The sequence below is a fragment of the Beta vulgaris genome, chromosome 8, assembly GCF_026745355.1.
Source record: "Beta vulgaris subsp. vulgaris cultivar EL10 chromosome 8, EL10.2, whole genome shotgun sequence".
NCBI lineage: Eukaryota > Viridiplantae > Streptophyta > Magnoliopsida > Caryophyllales > Amaranthaceae > Beta > Beta vulgaris.
In genome coordinates this window covers 46,214,495-46,234,079 of record NC_079209.1, presented here as the reverse complement: position 1 = coordinate 46,234,079, position 19,585 = coordinate 46,214,495, and the positions used below count along the sequence as shown (strand labels likewise).

The following is a 19,585-nucleotide window of genomic DNA, read 5'->3' as shown; positions in this document are numbered from 1 at the left end:
AGCGTTGATCATTGCCCCTATCATACAACCTCCCGATTAGAGTGTTGCTTTCGAGATTATGTGTAATCTATTGATTATGCAGTTAGTGCTGTGCTTGGCCAAAGGAAGAATATATATTATACTCCTTTCGATTGTATTCAAATCACACCCTCCAACTTCTACCAACAATGAAAGAAGAAGATAGAGAACAATCCAGCCCCTTTGGAACCTAATCTCGCACTCTCTCTCCTCCATACCATATATGTTAATGGAGAAAACTTCAAGAGTTTTATTTACTCAACCAATTGCTCTTTTCACATGGCTTACTTTCCTCAAACTCTTCCAATTCAAGAATTTTTTTTATCGAATTCGATGTCGATGTTGCTTTAAGTGAGGTTTATGGAGGGAAGCAAGAGAGAGAGAGCAGAAAGAACCCCCACTCCGAATTTGAGAAAGAAAAAAGGACGAAGAGGGAGGAATTAGAGGTGATCATTTTGGTCCCGGGTTTGGGGCAGAATTTTTCGACCCGCGCGTCCCGTCCCGACCGGGCCGTATTTTTTGGGTTTTGGGCGGGTTTTGGGCAAGCCTAAAATGACTTTTTAGTCTATTTTTTGGCCCGACCCGTTTTGCCCGCAAAAGCCCGCTAATTTCGGCCCGAAATAGTGGGCTTTGGACACAAAAATTCGGCCCGAATTTAGGCCCGGCCCGACCAATGGGCAAAATTTTTTGGCCGCGGTCCGGCCCGGCCCATGATCACCTCTAGGAGGAATATAGTCGATTGAGAATGGCGCGAGAGAGAAAGAGCAAGGTTGTGGTGTTGGTGGCAAATTTTCGATGACATTTGCAAACAGGGCACAAGGTAGTGTTGGTGGACATGGTGGTGGTTGCGATAGTAAGCAAGGTTGTTGCCATGGAGGAATTAGAAGAGAAGAGAAGGAAACGTAGAGAGAGAATATATTAAATAATCCAAAAAAACATTCATTAGGGTTAATTATAGGAAAACTCTCATTGGTAACCTTGTAGTTTTTCGATTTCCTAATGGTAACCCTGTGTTTTCAAATTCCCAAAAATGACCTTGTACTCTTGTTGAATTTCCAAACGTGACTTTTTCCATTAAATTTCCTTTATATCTAACCGTTAAAGCAATAAACGCATATCGAAATGTTTGTGGAATGCAAATTGAGGGGTATTTAATCTTTTTTGCAAATTTCGACCTCAAATTTGACACATAAAGGGCCAAATTGACCCCGAAAACCTTGACTATGCTATTTTTTTCGGCTTACAAAATAATGCACAAATCGAGATATTTTTGAAACACAAATTATTCACCATCGATGGTCGATCAAAATTCGTAGCAGAAACATTATTTTGTTTTGTTTTGAAGTTTTCTAAAAGAGACAAATTTTGTACTTCATATAGGCTTTTAGCCATGTAGAAGTTTGAGGTCACTAATGCAATTCTATGAATTTTGGTGGGTCCCCTTCTTAGACTCCATCTCTGAGGTTCATCCACATCTAATCCTTAGTACCATCCTATCTCCAAAACCTACCAAAAAAATTCCAATACATTTTCTCGTTATTTACCTTGTAATAATCTGCATTTAATTTGACCCTTCACATTTTTTGCTGATTATAGTCCTTCATTTTCAATGCCGGGGACTATCCATGTTTCAGGTAAGTAGTAGTTCTTCAAGGTTTTTTTTCCTTATTTTCTAGTTTGTGTATCAAGAAAAGTGACATACAGGTTATAACTGATATTAACTTTCTGTTTTAACCAGTACTAGAATTGGTGGGACTTCCATCTCCACCACAGTCTTCATCAATGGGTGTTAAAGGTGCGGAAAGTGCTTTATTTTGTTTAAATATCTTTTGTAGGATGTTGCTAGACTCGTATACTCATTTCGGACATGACATGGTACGTGTCCAAGTATCGGACTGAATAGCTTTTAGTAAAGTTTTATATATTTGGTCCCATCAAAAAAGTTCTATATATTTGGTCACCAAATTTTGGTGTAAATTAAGTGTGTATTCTCATGTCTTGAGTGTCAAAAAATGACACCAATGTTTAAGGCGGGATGAAGAGTGCGAGTAACATAACTATGAAATCTCTAGATTGTGTTGTATCTTAATACATAGTGATGGGACAATGCAGTTTCTATGGGAAAGAAAGCACATGAAATGCGGGACAAGGAAGAAACTTCTCTGTAATGTCACTTTAACTTCTTTTTTCACTATACTAGATTTAGTGCTACTTTTGCTTAGATCTAATGATACATTTTTGAGTTGTTTTGAATCCTTAAGCCCATTAGCATCGCTTCGGGACATTTTGAATGTGTCAGTTCATGATTTTGAAGGGAATGAAATAGCACATACAGGTTTGTAAAGTGTGATATGCACACATATTTGAGCTCATTTTAAGCATCTATATGTTGGCCGAATGATGACCAGTGATGGAAGTGAAGTTGCTTTGCAGATGTTGAAACTAGATCAATTGTTGAAAAAGTTATATGGGATGATTTATTTCCTCTTAAAGGTGGGGGCAACATCCGTTTGAGACTGCATTTTCTTCTTACTGAAGATGAGCAGAATCGAATTCGTATTATGGTAATTATCTATGTCAGATTTTGGATGATTTTTGTGGAATCAGTTTATGTTATCCTCACCTTGTATTCATTTTTTGAGAAAAACTAGTTCAGATAAGTTATGTTGGAGGCGAATAAAGCTACCTATGTTCAATTCACAAATACAGGATGATCTAATTAGATAAGATAAGTTCAGTTCATGTCTAACAAGAGTTCAGGAGTAATAAGTTCGCATAAGCTAAGACTAGCTGAAGATAATGCACCCTTGGTCCGACTATTGCATATTATTTTGAGTCTATGTGCATGTAAAATGACAAAAATGAAAATTTGTTAATACATAGTATTTCTTTTGAGTCTCTACAAGTTCTTCAAATTTTCAACACAATTCTGCCTTCATACTTTTATATAATCTGTAGATGTTTTCTTGACTTGCAGAGAGAATCTGCAGCTCGGAGAAAACAGGAGGATCTCCTGAAGAGGAGACATAGTAGCTCAGCATTAGCACACGCTTCTGTTGGTAGGTCCGCATCATCGTTATTCCTCAACTTTGTACGATATAAATCTTGTGCATTAAACATGAAGTACAAAGGAAACTTCTTGACAATTCTCCCTTTTTGCATGTGAACTAAAATTTATATCAGCTCTGCTTCTCCACAAGATTCAATCAGATCTCAGATCGCGGCTCAGGAGAAAAGTGTGGATCCATCTGACAGCCAAGCTCATAAGATATCTGCTGAATTTTATAATAAGAATAATTTTCTGAAGAAAGCTCAACTTGGTCAGAAGAAACAAGTAATCCTTCTCATGTTTAATAAAACCTCAATGTAACTTCATTGATCACATAAAACTATGTTTCAATGACACTTATTGGGAACAGGCATTCTCCACCTCCAAATCAACCGGGGCTTTGGATAAGCTGCCAGCTTATCAGCACCTGAAGGAAAGATTACAAGGGCAAGATGCGGAGCAACAGAGTGATCAGTCGGATAAATCCCCGAGCAATATAAGGAAAATGATTCTTGCCTTTGAAAGCAGTCCAGTGAAGGTATCTGTTTTCTGACAATTATGCTTGTTACTGTATTTTACTGCAAAGAAAACCTTAAATTCCCAAAAAAATCTTCTGTACAATCAGGAAGAGTCACCTGCTACAAATAAAACAAGGGAAACACCTCAATTAAGCAGTAGTACCATGGTGGATGTTCCTGCCAAAGTGCCAAGCCTAAAGAAGACGATCCCTGTCAATAATCAACTGATTTTGTCTGGCTTAGAAACAAAACTGGCCTTTTCAATTCCTCAGGAAATAGAGAAAGAAAGAGGGAAACTATTACCGGCTATTGATAAACCAAGAGAAACATATTTAATAAGCAGTATTGGTGGAGTGGATACTCCTCCTAAAGTTCCAAACATAAAGAAGACTGTTACTATCGGTACTAAACCAATTTTGTCCAAAATAGAAACAGTGCGAGCTCCTTCAATTCCAGAGGAAATAGGGGAAGAAAGAGGGAAACTGTTACCTGCTACTATTGAAACGAAGGAAACAGCCCAATTGAGCCATATGACTACAGTGACTACTCAATTGAAAGTGCCAAGCTTGAAGAAGAAGGTTGCTGCCAACAATAAACCAGCTGTGTCCAACTTAGAAACGGCACCAACTCCTTCAACTCCAGAGGAAATAGGGAAAGAAAGCGGGAAATTCTTACCTACTATTAGTAAAACAAAGGAAACAACTCAGTTGAGCAGTATAACTAGTGTGGATACGCCTTTCAAAGTGCCAATCGTAAAGAAGACTTTTACTATCAGTACTAAACCAGCTTTGTCCAACTTAGAAACAGCATCAGCTCCTTCAACTCCACAGAAAACTGAGAATGAAATAGGGAAACAGTTATCTGCTACTAATGAACCAACTCAATTAAGCCATAATGCTGCAGTGGATACCCCACCCTACATGTCTATCTTAAAGAAAACCATTATTGTCAACAATAAATCAGTTTTGTCCAACTTAGAAAAGGCACCAGCTTCTTCAACTTCACAGGAATTAGGGAAAGAGAAAGGGGAATCATTGCCGAATAACAAAACTAAGGAAACGACTTGGGCAACGAGTAATAGTAATGTCGATGCTTCATCCAAAGTAATCTTAAAAAAGATAGTTGATGCATATTCAGAAACAGCATCAGCTATTTCTGCACCAGAAGAGACACAGAAAGGAAGAGGGAAAGACAATGACTATGGAGCTGTTCCTCAAGAGACTTCTGATGAGAATAATATATCCAAAACACAACCTACAGAAGAAGAGAATGAACAGGAGAAAAACTGTATGGAAAAGTTGCATACATCACCCGTCTCTGAAAAAAGTATATTTTCTTTGAAGACACTTCTTGCAGCTTTACCTAGACGAAAGAAGTTTTCAACTGATATGTTCAGTAAGAAGTATGGTTTTACTTCCAACGATCCTCTTGTCATTGAGAAGAAATGGAGAAGCAAACAATGGAAATCTTCTCAACGTAGAGTAAAATCTAAAATATCTTATGAGAACAAGCGTTACTCGATTGATAACTATCGTGGGTGGATGTTTTTGGATGAAATGATACACTCATGTGTTTTAAGTGATGATAGGCCATTTGTTGATGTACTTGGAGGTTGTCGTTCCAATTGCAGTCAAGATAATGATCAAGAAAAGGTCAGTCTGCAGCTAGATGACCAGTACAAGAAAAGCTTATACTAGTATTTGCTTCCTCTTTCATCTGAATAAGATCTAAAACACTCATTGATCATATGCATAAAATATTTTGATGATTTGGCAGAAATTCTAATAATCAAACTTAGCACCTTTTTCAAAAGAACTTGCATTAGTATTGATTGAAATGAGTTAGTCGAGTTGGTTGAAGCAACAAGTGCAAATGTCAGTTTACATGCTTATTGCTGTGTGATATGCTGTTTCAGAATTACTAGTAGGAAAAATTAGAGCTTCCCCATATATAAAATTTTTCATTTAGCTATGTGTTATCTCCTCAAAATTATTTACTCTTTTTTTTAGGAAATTCTCTAATATGTTTCCTCATTACGATTTCAGCTCCCGGATACTGGTGATCATACACAAAGTAAAAAACCAGAGTCCAGCAGAAGACATAACGATATATCTATTCCTGGACCAGCCGGGCAGGTTCTGTTTCGACTTCAATCTCCATCAGTTTATTACACAAAACTGTACTTGGAACACGTAAAGAGTATTTAAATTCTCCAAATTTTTGCAGGTAATGAAGATTGCAGTCATGGTAGGCTTTGGCGTCCTTGTATTACTTACCAGACAGAGAAACTGAAGGTACTTATATTTGCATTTTCTAGTTTTCTGGTCTTTTACGAAGTAAGTAATGCATTGATGTATTCCTTTCTATTCCTTTCATTTCGAGTTTTTCTTTGTTCTGTAATTAGTTCTACGAACTGGGATGAATATTGATTCTTACAATCTCATATTATGCAGATCATACAGCCAATGTAGTTCACCAAAAATATACAGCCAATGCTGATTTTGGGGCCAGCGTAGGATTAATTTCTATACAGAAACATACCATTTACGTGTCTGTAAACATATATCAAACTGCTTTGTGCTAATGTAAATCCATTTTTGTGTTTATTCTTTTTTTTTTGTTCTTTCGGCAAGAAGTAAGATAATAGTATTAGAGAAAAAGAATGATAAAAAAAACCTACTTGATACACAATACTCGAGTGAGAAAGGAAGAACATAGCCATTGACAAATTTCAGTGGATTATTGAGGTGAACCAAAGCAGTACTTCCAACTAGACTAAATCCATTCAGATAAAAAGCACAGTAACATCAAGAATGCGTCAAAGCCCCGTACAAATGACTATAGACTGGTAATAAATTGTGATAATCGTAAAATAATTATGAGAAATTTTATAAGAAAATTCCATGTCAATGTCCATGTAATAGAAACTTCACTGTCCATCATGTACTCAAGATTGAAGGTTCATGAAATGACTGTTCTTAAAATTTGATACTAATACGAGTAGTTTTATTAATGAGTTTCTTTGAGAGGAAAGGTGTTGTGCATAACTTAAGAGAGGGACAAAACGTCCATAAGCATGTAAGACGCAACTTGGGGGAACCACTCACACCGTTGCTCAATACCAAAAGGAATAACTCTTGCGAGGTGATATACCACACAATTGCTATTCCTATGCACATGAGACCAAACCGCAGACAAAAAGTTTTTACATACTAACAAGACATGATAGCTCCCTTGAGAGCATATATACCAAGCTTTGACAATCAGTTTTAATCATCACCCAAGAAGTTTTGTGATTGTGAGCTAATTTTGCTGCAAACAGCGCGGTCTTTCCTTCCGACACTTCAAGTGGCCACCAAGCACGACATTGGCGGGTAGCTGACCACAAAATCTTCCCTAAGAAGTCCATCGCAATAGCCTCTGGAGTCCGGACTCACCCATCCATCTTCACCCACAGTCGCATCAGCTTTTACTTCAATCACACCCTCAGGTGGCATCCACCATCTCAAGCTACTGGTTTGCGGGGTGGCAGTAGCTCCATATATATGCTCGTGTTATATACTCCATAATCTGTCGCCAGCTTACTCGCTCTATCAACAACAACCTTCTTTGCAATACGATTATCCGCAAAAGTAGCTTGGTTCCTTCAATGCCATATAAACCATGCTAAAACACACAGGCCTTTGATTTTGCTCCGTATCCATTTTCTCCCATCCCTTCAGTAGGAATATATAGATGCATATACCGGAATTTCAGGAAACAATTTCCTAACATCTATCATAGGATCGCAAACATAATCAAACACATGAATCATTCAACAGGGATTAAATATCAAACCTTTGTAGCGTGATTTTCCTGTTGTATGCAAGCTTTGAAGATCCAAGAGCCCAAAGTGTTGCTCCTCTAAGTAGTCCACGAGCACCAATTGAACACCAATGTTTGCTAGAATGGAATAGTATAATTTCTCTTGCTTTTGATGGTATAGGAGCTAGTTTAGATGGAATAGTTTAGGGTTTCACTTTCTCTCTCTAGTGAAAAGAAACTAATTCATGGATTGATTACCTAAACCCTAATATTATATCATATATATAATAGAAGAGTCATAGGTTAGTTAGGAGAACTACTTCTCCTCCTATTCCCCTTTGGACCGGCCCAATCCTAATCCTAAATGGATTTGGATTGCTTTATCCAACTTGTGCTACAATGCGTGACCTCATAGGATTAATCTATTTTAGTTATAGGCCCAATCCATATTATCCTATTAATCATATTTATTCTATAGCAAGAAAATACGATTACTAAAATAATTAACTTTATTATCTTCATAATATACTCCTATTAATATTTAGTAATTGTTGGGATGTTTAAGGACACTAGTAGAAAAAGGTCGATTTGCGTCGGACCTGGGACCCCTATTTGCGTCAGACATGGGTCCGACTGCATAGGTCTCGACGCAAATTACCTATAATTGATCTGCGTCGTATGCGAAAACGACGCATATCGTTTAGCTATTTGCGTCGCACGTTGTATACGGTGCGACGCAGATGGCTTTCCCAGCCCAACAAAGAAGGAGAATTTGCGTCGCACATATCCGAAGGTGCGACGATATACAATAAACGAAATACAAAAAGAACCTAGACTCAAAATACAAATAAAACGAAATGAAAAAAAATTGAACCCAGAAATAAAAATTAGATCTAACACGAACCCTAAAAATTCATGTCCACGCCTTCAATCTTCACCGACGAGAGAGATTCCGATGAGTTCTTCAATCTTCTTGTCGACATTGTCGATTTTGGATCAGATCTTGAAAAATGGCAAAAAAACGAAGAGAATTACCGGAGTTGGAGGAGAGAGAATGAGAGAAGAAAATCGTTATTCACCGGAAAATTGCACGTGTCTCCTCCTTTGTGTCACCGGAAAATCGCTGAGAATTCGGTTATTGGTGTTCCTTTCAACGGAAAATTGCACGCGTCTCCTCCTTTGTGTCACCGGAAAATCGAGGAGAATTCAGTTGATGAGAGTTGAGAGAGAGTTGATATGAGATATGAGAGTTAAGAGAGAGTTCAGAGAGTTGAGAGAGAATTGAAGGTGGGTGAGGGTGAGAGAGAGGGTGAAGGTGAGAGAGAGAGAGGGATGATGAAACTGAGAGATAAATTTTAGGGTTTGAGGGAGACAAAGTGAGAGAGAAAGAGACGCTAGTTTGAGAAGAGGGTGAGGGTGAGGGTGAGAGAGAGGGTGAGGATGAGGGAGAGAGAAATTTTAGGGTTTGAGACATTTTAAAGCAAACGCGCTAGTTATATGCTGAAAACATTGTGATGTGCGTCGCATGCTCAGTAGGTGCGATGCACATTAGCAATGTGCGTCGCATGCTCCGTAGGTGCGACACACATTGGTCCAAAAATCTCTCAGCAGGAGCGCGGTATATGCGTCACACTCTCCTCACATGTGACGCACATTGTTAATTTGCGTCGCATGAGAGGAGGGTGCGACACATATACCGCGCACCTGCTGGAGAGATTTTTGTGATTTGCGTCGCACAGCTTCCCACATGCGATGCAAATCCCAACTGTGCGTCGTTTCCGTTTCTGTGCGACGCAATTGAGGGGACGCAAATCGTCCTTTTTCTACTAGTGGGACATACTCCTTCAATCTCCCACTTGTCCGAAGACAAGAGTGCAATGTTAAATTCCTTAAGTCACTTAATGTCAAATTTGATAACACAATGTTATTCTCAAATTTATGTTACTTGATCATTGAGTTCGAACTGCTCAAATAAGGATTAAATCTTTAATCATATTTCGTATGACCATACAATTTTCCAGTTCTCGCTCATCATGAGGCCCAGACACCATTCCTATTAAATAGGAGGACTTATCCACTCTTGTATGACCATAACTCCCACTCAATTCTTAGACCAGATGACCATTGCCTTTCTGCTCGGCTTGTGTCGTTTACGTTTATTCGAGCTTGAAGCTTAACAAGCCGAACTTTGTTCGAGCTGAGTTTTGAACAAATTTAAACGAGTCGAACTCAAACTGTTTACGAACATACTTGGCTCTTTTATCACCCTTAATTTTACATGTTTTCTTTATTTTTCCTTTTTAATATTTAAGATTTATAAATTTTCTTTTAGACAATGAAACTATTAAGCTATTATTGTGTGATATTTAAGTTAATATTTTCATGTAAATATATAAATATATTATTTTTCTATATAAAAGTACAATTGACATGTTCACGAGCTTTCGAGCCGAACTTAGCCTAATTCAACTCGGCTCGTTAAAGTCTCGAACCAAGTCCGAATATGACCCGACCACCACGAGCCAAACTCAAACTATTCTCGAACTAACCAGACTCATTATCACCCCCTAATCGCGAGTATTGAATTACTGAGGAAGTGTGGTATATAATCCTTTTTAAAAAACTAAAATCACAAAGTTGGGTTTATTCTATTAAGCCATAAACCCTAAGGCCTAAACCCCAAGACGCTCTTCACACTTACAATTTGCAGACAACCCCCCTCTTCCTCTCTTCCTCCGCGGCAGCAAGCACACCATTGTTAAACCTTAAACCACCTAAAACAAAAATGGTTCGAAGCATAAAAAAACCCAAAAACCCAAAGAGAAAGAAGACCAAGGTAACATTTTTTACCTCTTCTCTCTTCCCTCTTCATCGCTCAATTTGGGTTTATGTGATTGAAGATGTTTGTTGTGCATTTTTTCAGGTCCCCAAAAATGGCGATGCGTCATCATCAGCCCCTCCGCTTTTGCAGCCGGCACGAGTATGGCAACCAGGTGTTGATTCTTTAGCAGAAGATGAAGAGCTTCAGTGTGACCCTTCTGCTTACAATTCTTATCATGCCTTCCATGTGGGTTGGCCTTGTTTGAGGTAATCCTTTTGTCCCTGTTTTTATTTTTTTATTTTTTTTTATTTTACTGGGATCATGATTGTTGAACTTGGTGATGAAAGAGAGTGGGGAAAGTTGAATATTGAATGTTTATGATATCAGAATGAATGGTGATTTGTAATTTTTCTCTATTTTCGTGTTCGTCATTAGGGAATCTGTTTAACCTGTTAGGTAGTGTTAGGAAACTTGTATTTCATTTTAAAGCTAGTGTTTGGTATATACTAAAAGTTCGAAAATTTCGTATTTTAATTCTACTTGTTTGGGATGTATTTAGAATTGTAAGCTAAAATTTGAGAGAATTTCTACTGACCTTAAACAAAGGGAGAAAGGGATAATGTATTCAACAAGATCAAACACTAATTTGAAAAGGAGAATTTAATCAAATAATTGAAGTGAACAATCTTTTGTGATTTGATGCTTATGATGAGGAATTAGATTACAAAGACTAAATCTTGCTCCAAAAAGTTTAAAAAAGAAAAAAAAAATCTTTTTACACCATATTGATCGGCCTTCCTCAATTTCCCATGCAAATAACAAACATAAACTCTTCAAAACAAAGAATGGATTTTTACTACAAGAGTAGGCTTTTCCATGAGTAAATTGAGATTTAAAATAATTGGCGGGACTCATAGTGTGTTTATCTTCATCTTTGGATCTTGGAGATAAGGAGATACAATAAGGAAAAAATTATCCAAATAGATGAAGAGAAGAATTGGAAAGGTGAGCTCTGAGCATCAATAGAGAGAATCTTGTGGGGGAGATGATAAATTGATATTATCGTAGAGGCTGAGAAGGGAAACTCAAGAGAGTAAAGAAACTAGGGAATAGGAAATGACAGAGTTTTATAGTGCATTTCGAATTATTGTTTTGGACTTCTTTTTATTATACACTCCTTCCATCCTCCAAAGGATCTTCCATTTCTGCTTTTCACGTTTGTAGATGCACATTTTGTATCATTAATATCTTCAATTACATATTAGTAAAAGTTATAAAAGTTTGATTTTTGTAATCTACTAGTTGAGATGAGACTAATCAAACAAGACCCCTCACGACTATGTTTTTTCTTATATACCGGAAAAAATTTAGAAGATTCTCTTTACTCATGAATAGTGCCAAGATTGCACATGGGAAATCCTTCGGGGGCCGGAGGGAGTACATGGAATTGGGTTAATTCCAAATGCAAATCCTGTAATTTCCCAAACACCTCATTCCGGTCAATTTCAGATTTTCAAATGAATCCCAAACAAGCCATTGTGTTGTCTAGGTTAATTTAGCCCTCTGTCGTCCTTGATAGACTTCCCATGTGCTTTTTGCACGGTTTTTAAATTATTCTTTTGATTGTTTATATTGTTTATATTTTCAACTGTGAAAAAAATTAGGCATTAGTATATTTTGTATTGTGTATTGATTGAGAGTTTGTGGTTAAAGTTTACAAAGTTTGATTTCGGATAAATAAACGGGAAGTGTATTATGGTACGGAGGGAGCATATATTGTGCAACTTCATTTAACAGATTTGGGAGCTGAAATCTTTTCATTGTATATGTTTTTAACTTCATTATTACAGCTTTTTTTTGGGTCTTTGCTCTGAAATTTTTTTTGTCAAGGCTTTTTTTTTGAAAGAGAAATTTCATTAATTGAAGGTCAAACGTCATTTACAATATATATTAAAGAAAAACAAGATATAATTAATAAGGTAAATTCAAATTCGTCTTCAAAGAAACTATAATGAAGCAGATCGAGCAGTACAACGTAGCCCCCTTGTATTTGCTGAATCAAACAACTATTGATGAGGAAGTCTATCATTCTGACATAATTTGGGAAGAACATTCTTGATTGAGCCATGTTAACCGCATTCGAGATTCTAATACCTTCATGTTGAGTCTTGAACTTCAACCAATAAGAATAATTTATCATACCTAAAAACAAAAAAACCACACTCACAACTCCCATAAGGAAAAAAGAGATCTCGAGAGACTAAAAACCCCATAATAGGGTTTGAAGAAATCTCATGAAGAGATACTAATTTATTCAACAAAGCAAGAAAATACTCTAAAAACTAAAAGTAAAAGGGAAAAGGGGGGTTACCATAGATGAAATCATCCATGGCAGCCCCTAACTGATGAAGGAGGAGTAGGGGAGATTAGGTTTTTTTTTGTCTAAGGCTTTTGTTAATTCTGTATGTGATTAATTTTGCAGTTTCGATATTGTTCGTGATTCTTTAGGGTTGGTTCGATCCGAGTTTCCTCATACTGTTTTTGTTGTCTCCGGTACTCAGGTGAGTTCCCTTAAATATTTCATTAATTGTTATCAGATACCTAGTGTTCTAGCAGAAATTTTATCCTAACTTGAATGGTACACTGATGGACCTCTTCTGGTTGTGGCCACCCCCTTCTTTCATTGACCATTGACCTTGAGTTGCAACTTTGAATTGGGAGTTTGGTTTTTTTTTTTTAGTTATATTCTATCTTATGGCTTCCACGAAATAAGAAAGTGAACCTTAGTTCCACTTGACTTTTTGCATGATTTTATTGAGAGGATGAGAGACATACATTTACTTCTTAAATAACAGAAAGGAATATTGTTTGAAGAAGAGGGATATTTGTTTACTTGATATTATTTATGGTTTTGAAGTTGGAGAAGCTTTTGGTTCCCTCTAATTTAGTCTTGTGCATCTCTAGAAAAGACTTGGGTTATAAGAAGTGGACATATCTTGGAATGCTTGTAACATTATGGTATTTGTAGTGAACCTGAAAGCCTTTTGAGATGCAAAAGGTTCTTTTGCTGGAAGATTTAGGAAGACGATAAGGATGAGAAAGTAAAGATTGAAGGACAGACTCATTCAGTTTACATTTTATTGAAACTACACAATGAAGCCCTTTTATTGGTGGTTGCTGGAGCTTGGGATGATATAAGGGGTCATACACTAAGGGGATAATGGAGAATAAAGCTTGTGGTACTGGTGTTTGTTTTAAGTGAATCACAGTACATGCGGAAGCAAAGGCAGTTTTCTTTGCTTCGGAGAAGAGTCGTACACCTGTGGCCTCACGAGCAGAGGCTAAAAGTGACACTCTGTTTACATAGAGTTGGCATTGGTTTTGATTGATTAAAATTTCAACATCTAGACCCTGTTGTTTTCACTTTTTATAATGATCTAAACTTTATATGGACTGATTATAATTTGATTTTAAATCTCAAAAGTTATAATTACTGATTAAAACAGATTTTTGTTGATTAAAGTGATTTCTATTGATTGAAACCAAGTTCCACATATCAAAACTGATTAAAACCAAGCTGATATGCTGCCAGACAAGGGGTGGACCAACAATAGGTTGCTAGAGCTTAATGATCTCTTGGCTTCTGATCTAATCTCTGCCTTTCAATAGTTAAAAAAATTCTGTTTTGCAACTTTGCTGCATAATCTTTAACCTGTAGTGTTGATGCATGATGCTAGCGTGGTGCACGCTACTGTTGTCTTTGTATCATAGGATATATACAAAAACTGATTCAGCAAAGGTCTACTATAAACTTGCTGCCATTCTAGTTCAATTATGTTTTTCATATGCAAGCTTGCAGACCATCTATTTTCTATGATATGGGTGTTATTCTTATGCTTTTTCTTGCAGGCAGACAAACCTTCGTCGAATTCTATTGAAATAATCAAGGTATCAAACATATCTGGGAAAAGGCGAGAATTAGTACCTAAAAGGGAGGGTGATGGCTCAGACATGGACAGTGATAGTGATGAAGATAGTGACGAGGATGAGCATGGATCAGGAGCACCTATATTGCAGGCAAGTCTTCACTTATGTTTCTTTTTTATGTTCTAGGTCTTCTCTTCGTGAATTTTTATGGTAATAGCGCTGGTGATCACATTGTTATCAAGGAGTTGTATGCCAAATTTTTTGCATTTATAAATCCATTAAAGGTAAGTGTTTTATATATGTTGCAGCTGCGCAAGGTGGCTCATCTCGGATGCATTAATCGAATCCGTTCTATGCCACAAAAACCTCATATCTGTGCAACTTGGGGAGATACAAGTTATGTGCAGGTTAGTATTTAGCGAATTCAACTAAGATTTGATCTTACTTATAAATTATTGAATTTAGCGTTATTTTCATAACTTGGTCATTCAAAACCTCCACACACTGCATAGGTGTTGACTTTTATGCTGGTGTACTGAGATGTACACCCATTGGCGTGCTTTTTTACTTGAGTCTTTGTATTAAGATTTGAGAACTTTTCTACAGGTCTGGGACTTAAGTGCTCATCTGAATTTCTTAGCTGATTCAGAACCAGACAGCAGTCGAGGTGAATCTTTTGTTTTCAATCAGGCCCCACTAAGTATGTTCAGACACAAAGATGAAGGCTATGCTATAGATTGGAGTCCCCTTGTTCCTGGAAGGCTAGTATCAGGTAAGATGACATTCATCACAAATTTGTAATGTTTATGTGCAGCTAACTGTTTGTTTGATGGATCCTGGATGATTTGGTACTATATAGACTAAAAAAATTTACATATGGTATTGATTTGTATGAGAAGGTGATTGCCAAAGTTCTATTTATCTGTGGGAACCTGCATCTGAGACAAAATGGAATGTTGATACAAGTCCATTTGTTGGGCATGCTGCTAGTGTGGAAGATCTGCAGGTACACCTTTGTATCCTTCAGCTGTTAAGTATGATTCTTTTGTAAGTTTGGATGGAGATGAAATGAGAATGGTGGATTTTCTGTTGAGTATGTTATTGTGCTCTTAACCTGTTATAATGTGTTTCCTTTCAGTGGAGTCCTACAGAAGCCAGTGTATTTGCTTCTGCCTCTGTGGATAAGACCATTGCAATATGGGATACTCGTTTGGGGAAATCTGCTGCAACATCCTTCAAGGCCCATGATGCAGATGTTAATGTAATCTCATGGAACAGGTTAACCAATCCTCTATCCTCTCTGTTATTTAGATTATTATTGTAGCCACTCCCACATGTTCTGATTGATATGACACTTGCTTGGCTTCAGGTTAGCTAGCTGTATGTTGGCATCAGGTAGCGATGATGGGTCATTTTCCATTCGTGATCTAAGAATGCTCAAGGTACACCTGGTCTTGTATTTGATACGCTACTCTGACCTAAAAACCTTCTTTGTGAACATCTGATGCATACATAACTAGAAGATAAATTTATTTTTTGTTCTTCCTTTTTACTACAGTTGAATTGCCTTGTTTTTCTTATTTGTCTAGGGTTGAGGCTTGAAAATCATTTCTGTACGACTATAGAAGTGATAAAGCTCACACATCTGGTGATGCTTAGTTATATATGTCTTGCTTTGCCGTATGATGCAAATAACAAAAGCATCGAATGTAGCAATGAACCTTTGCAAACCAATGTTACCTCATCCGGGGTACGCTTTGGGTACAGGATAAAACTTGCTACCTAGTTTTGTTACACTTCCAAGAATGCGTGTCTTCGTATCAATTCACACATACCAATTTATATGTTTCAGATTTCAATTTGTTGTTGGGTGGGGGGACAAGGGGGATGGCCCATGGGAGTGCTGTCACTGGATCAGCAATTAGGTAAAACAGTTGCCAACTTTCAAGGGTATGATTCAACATTTTAGAAAGTTAAGTTATGAACAGGTTTGGGGCGCTGTTTGCTGGAATTTTTGAGATATGATTATTTGGGCTTTTTTGAGTATCAAAAAGCAGGTTAAGGTGTGCCTTTTGCGAAGCTGTACACTATTTTTGGGCTGCATTAAGATGGGAAGGCTTTAGTGCCTCACGGTACCGAACCTTGAGGTGGTCATTGCCTGGCTGATTTCAGCGCCACTTCTATGGTTCTACCTCCACTATACTCTAGTCGGGTGTACCTAGCTCTAGGTACACCTACCCATGGCTATTTTCTTGGGACTCTCCCGTTCAGCTAATCAATCCATTTCGATTTCCAGATGAGCAAATGAGCCAAAAACAGTCGCTCTAGGTTCATCTAGGCGTGGGGACAAACAATATGGGCTTGTTTAACATATACTCCCTCCGTCCCTAAAAGACTGCCCCCCTCTTCTCTTCTTTCACTTTATTAAGAGTTGTATTAGGGTAGTAGGTAGATTTGTCCTTTAGCATGTTGGGATGGGATAAAGTAGAGTGATTGCGAGGACAAGAAATGGGGCAATCTTTTGGGGGACAAACTAGAACGGATAATGGGGTGATCTTTTCGGGGTAGACGGAGTAGCTTTTAGCAACATCTTTGTTTGTTTTTCGCTTTGAGTATGTTGATGTGGTCAATTTTAGAAAAAACATATTGGTATATAGCTTCTGAAAGCTTTCGGTTAAATGAAAAATATGGTTTGAATTTCGGAAAGCTTTTTTGTTTTGCTAACATCCAACAACTTATTGTACCAAACATCTTTATGAATGGTTAAAGATAGTAGCATACAAGCTGGTAAAGCTAATACCATTTTAGGAAATATGGAAATGATTGATGGGTTTCAAGGTTGGGAATGGGATTTGCTCAGCAATGCCAAGAAGTGCTGAAATGTTACAAAATTGTCTCCCCTAATTGGAAATATCTCATGCACTTTGAAACGCGTGCTGAATTTTGTGAGGCGTTTGAACAGGTCATGCTTCAAAGTTGGAAGTGAGATCTGCTCAGAAATGCCTAGAAGAATGTTTAGAAGTTATAAAAATACCCCCCCGCCCTCCAAGCTGGAATTGCCTTGATGACTACTCTGAGGCATTTGAATGTGTAGCGTTTCAAAGTCGGAAGCCGCGCTTAGAAATGCCGAATTGACGATGAAAAGCTTCAAAAATCCTCCTCCCCGTCTGGAAATGTCTCGTTTGGAAACACGTGGGCTTACTCTTGTGAGGTGTTTATTTGGGTTGCGTTTTAAGATCGGAAACAGGATGTGCTTGGAAATGCCAAGTGTGCTGAAAAGTTTTATAATGCCTCTCAGTTAGGCATTTGGAAATGTGTGGGCCGACTTTTGTGAGGCATTTGGATAAGTAGTGTTTCAAGTTCAAAAGTGGGATTTGCTCGGAACTGCCGAGAAGTGTAATGCAAAGCTTCAAAAATGCCTCCATCTAGTTGGAAATGTCTCTGGAGACTGGAATTAGGAAATGCGTGGCCTGACTATTGGGAATTATAGAAGCTCTGCTTGTCAGATGCTCAATCCCTTGGTTTTGAAAGGCCCAAATCATTTTTAGATGAGGGTTTGACCTGAGTGGGAGCACACTACTATTTGTAGCTGACGGGTTCCACAGTGATGTGGCAAGGTTTTGTTCATTGACCTTAATTTGTTTCTCATTGCCCATTGGAGCAGCGTTCTCTATGGAGCGCTCTCTATGGTTGACATTGTTGAGGGCTTGTGTAATTCATTTTATTATTACAAACAGGATGGGGATTTAAACTGTACCAGAACTGGTTGATATCTAACCAATTGCATGCCTTGTCAAATGAGAGCCACTCATAGGGTTGTAAATTGTGGGAATTCGAGTTTTAACATTAAGTTATATGACTATAGCATATGTTACTCGGAGTTAGAATACTTGTCTTGTCATGGTTACGAGTCGAAGTGCCCGAGTTGACTATTTTGTACGAAGCATTAAGTGCTAATGCTCGTGTTGGAGTTGTCAAGGTTCTGTCACAACTCAAAGTGAGATGGAGAGTCCAAATAGCGTAGGTTGTACCAATGTCATTTCACATTGGTAGGCTTCTACTTGAATGTATTGGAATATATTTTCTAGCGAAGAACAAAATCGTCTTTCATGATTGATTTTGTCCTGAATCTTCTTTTCTCCTCCAAATAAGTAATTTAGCATAATAGTATTCTGTGCGGCTTGCTGATCTGCCACTTACATTTAATCCTTCGCTTGGCAGGATGGAAATGCTGTGGTTGCACATTTTACTTACCATAAACACCCAATCACATCCATCCAATGGAGTCCGCATGAGCAATCTACACTGGCAGTCACTTCTGCCGATCATCAGCTCACGTAAGAATAATTTTGATAACTTGTGATAGCTTCAGGTGCAATATAGATCTGCACAAAAATAGGGATATATTTGATTGAACTCATACTTTTTACTTTCTGTTTGCAGAATTTGGGACCTGACACTAGAAAAAGATACAGAAGAGGAGGCTGAATTTAAAGCTCAAACAGAAGACCAAGTGAATGCTCCTGAGGATTTGCCTCCGCAACTTTTATTCGTCCATCAGGTCATATTGCTGACACTATAATTAGTTCCATGATATAGCCAGTCCCTACGTTCCTATATAATAGGCCACCTTTTTAGTTCAATGGTCAAAAGATACCAAATTCCACCATAGATTTGCTTAAACATTATTGAGTTACGATATGATTCAAATTCAATTTGAAGAGCTACCCACCTATTGTAGATGGGTGAATTACGATATGAAAATGACAGTTTAATTATAGGACATTAACCCTCTTTTTCGTGCAAACTTTTTCAGGGTCAAAAGGACTTGAAGGAGCTTCATTGGCATGCCCAGATTCCAGGAATGATTATATCAACTGCTTCTGATGGTTTCAACATCTTAATGCCTCACAACATAGAAAACAACCTTCCAGCTAATGGTGCTTGACACCATGGATCTCGCATCATTATTCCCATGCATCATTGAATGTCGTGTCGGAAAACGGCGTTATGGCGGCTGTTAAAATGATATCGGGTTTCAAATGTCATGCAATTTTCGTGTGCTTCTAGATATTATATGTTTATCAAATAGTTATGGTTACTATTTTTTGGTTCTCTGTTGTGTAATTATTGTTGTTGGTTAAGTGACTTTAGTTCAGAAATTTGAATTATACATTAAGATTTTTTTTTGGGGTTATTTCTAACTAAATTTTAAGTGTGATATAAATAAGATGCGATCGGAGTATATTACACATAAGTAGCTCAACTTAAATGTGTTTCTCAACATGGTAAACATGAAGATCTTATTGACCCGAAATGCCATTTGATCCAATTCAATCTGATTTAATTCTTACTATATTCAACAATTGAAATGGTTTAGGATCTAAAATAGATGGAACTTGAACTAAAATGGACCTGATTTGAATTAATTGTAGAACAAGTTTTGAT

General features: G+C 37.5%; 2 protein-coding genes and 1 long non-coding RNA gene across 4 annotated transcripts; 2 read left to right on the top strand and 1 right to left on the bottom strand.

Annotated features, from left to right (window-relative positions):
- The first annotated feature begins 1,301 nt into the window (after positions 1 to 1,301).
- Positions 1,302 to 6,191, top strand: LOC104884344 (uncharacterized). Of its 2 annotated transcripts, XM_010668981.4 has the most exons (12): positions 1,302 to 1,652; positions 1,757 to 1,813; positions 2,131 to 2,182; positions 2,280 to 2,353; positions 2,452 to 2,582; positions 2,996 to 3,081; positions 3,202 to 3,352; positions 3,438 to 3,605; positions 3,693 to 5,237; positions 5,631 to 5,720; positions 5,812 to 5,879; positions 6,039 to 6,191. In XM_010668981.4, the coding sequence occupies exons 1-11, from the start codon at positions 1,628 to 1,630 to the stop codon at positions 5,875 to 5,877; spliced, it is 2,445 nt and encodes an 814-aa protein (XP_010667283.1). In that variant the 5' UTR covers positions 1,302 to 1,627; the 3' UTR covers positions 5,878 to 5,879; positions 6,039 to 6,191. The 2 variants fall into 2 exon arrangements, with proteins under 2 accessions (XP_010667283.1, XP_010667284.1); XM_010668982.3 differs by lacking the exons at positions 1,302 to 1,652; positions 1,757 to 1,813; positions 2,131 to 2,182 and having other exon boundaries at positions 2,219 to 2,353; positions 2,441 to 2,582.
- LOC125492282 (uncharacterized) lies at positions 4,932 to 7,627 on the bottom strand. Its single transcript, XR_007268779.2, has 2 exons — positions 7,423 to 7,627; positions 4,932 to 7,301 (listed from the first exon to the last, which is right to left on the bottom strand). It is a non-coding gene; the product is annotated as an uncharacterized LOC125492282 (long non-coding RNA).
- A 2,388-nt stretch (positions 7,628 to 10,015) lies between these two features.
- On the top strand, positions 10,016 to 19,394 carry LOC104884343 (protein HEAT STRESS TOLERANT DWD 1). The gene is made up of 12 exons (XM_010668980.4): positions 10,016 to 10,225; positions 10,313 to 10,476; positions 12,693 to 12,771; positions 14,120 to 14,287; positions 14,446 to 14,544; positions 14,744 to 14,909; positions 15,037 to 15,143; positions 15,276 to 15,415; positions 15,507 to 15,579; positions 18,359 to 18,474; positions 18,581 to 18,698; positions 18,954 to 19,394. Exons 1-12 carry the CDS (start codon positions 10,175 to 10,177, stop codon positions 19,083 to 19,085), a joined length of 1,413 nt encoding a protein of 470 aa, XP_010667282.1. The 5' UTR covers positions 10,016 to 10,174; the 3' UTR covers positions 19,086 to 19,394.
- Positions 19,395 to 19,585: the final 191 nt, after the last annotated feature.

Coding starts and splice junctions, on each gene's coding strand:
- LOC104884343 (XM_010668980.4), top strand. CDS start 10,175: ATGGTTCGAAGCATAAAAAAACCCAAAAACCCAAAGAGAAAGAAGACC. Junction 14,288..14,445: donor CAGGAGCACCTATATTGCAG/GCAAGTCTTCAC, acceptor TATATGTTGCAG/CTGCGCAAGGTGGCTCATCT. Junction 15,144..15,275: donor CTAGTGTGGAAGATCTGCAG/GTACACCTTTGT, acceptor GTTTCCTTTCAG/TGGAGTCCTACAGAAGCCAG.
- LOC104884344 (XM_010668981.4), top strand. CDS start 1,628: ATGCCGGGGACTATCCATGTTTCAG. Junction 2,183..2,279: donor GACAAGGAAGAAACTTCTCT/GTAATGTCACTT, acceptor TGAATCCTTAAG/CCCATTAGCATCGCTTCGGG. Junction 3,353..3,437: donor AACTTGGTCAGAAGAAACAA/GTAATCCTTCTC, acceptor TATTGGGAACAG/GCATTCTCCACCTCCAAATC.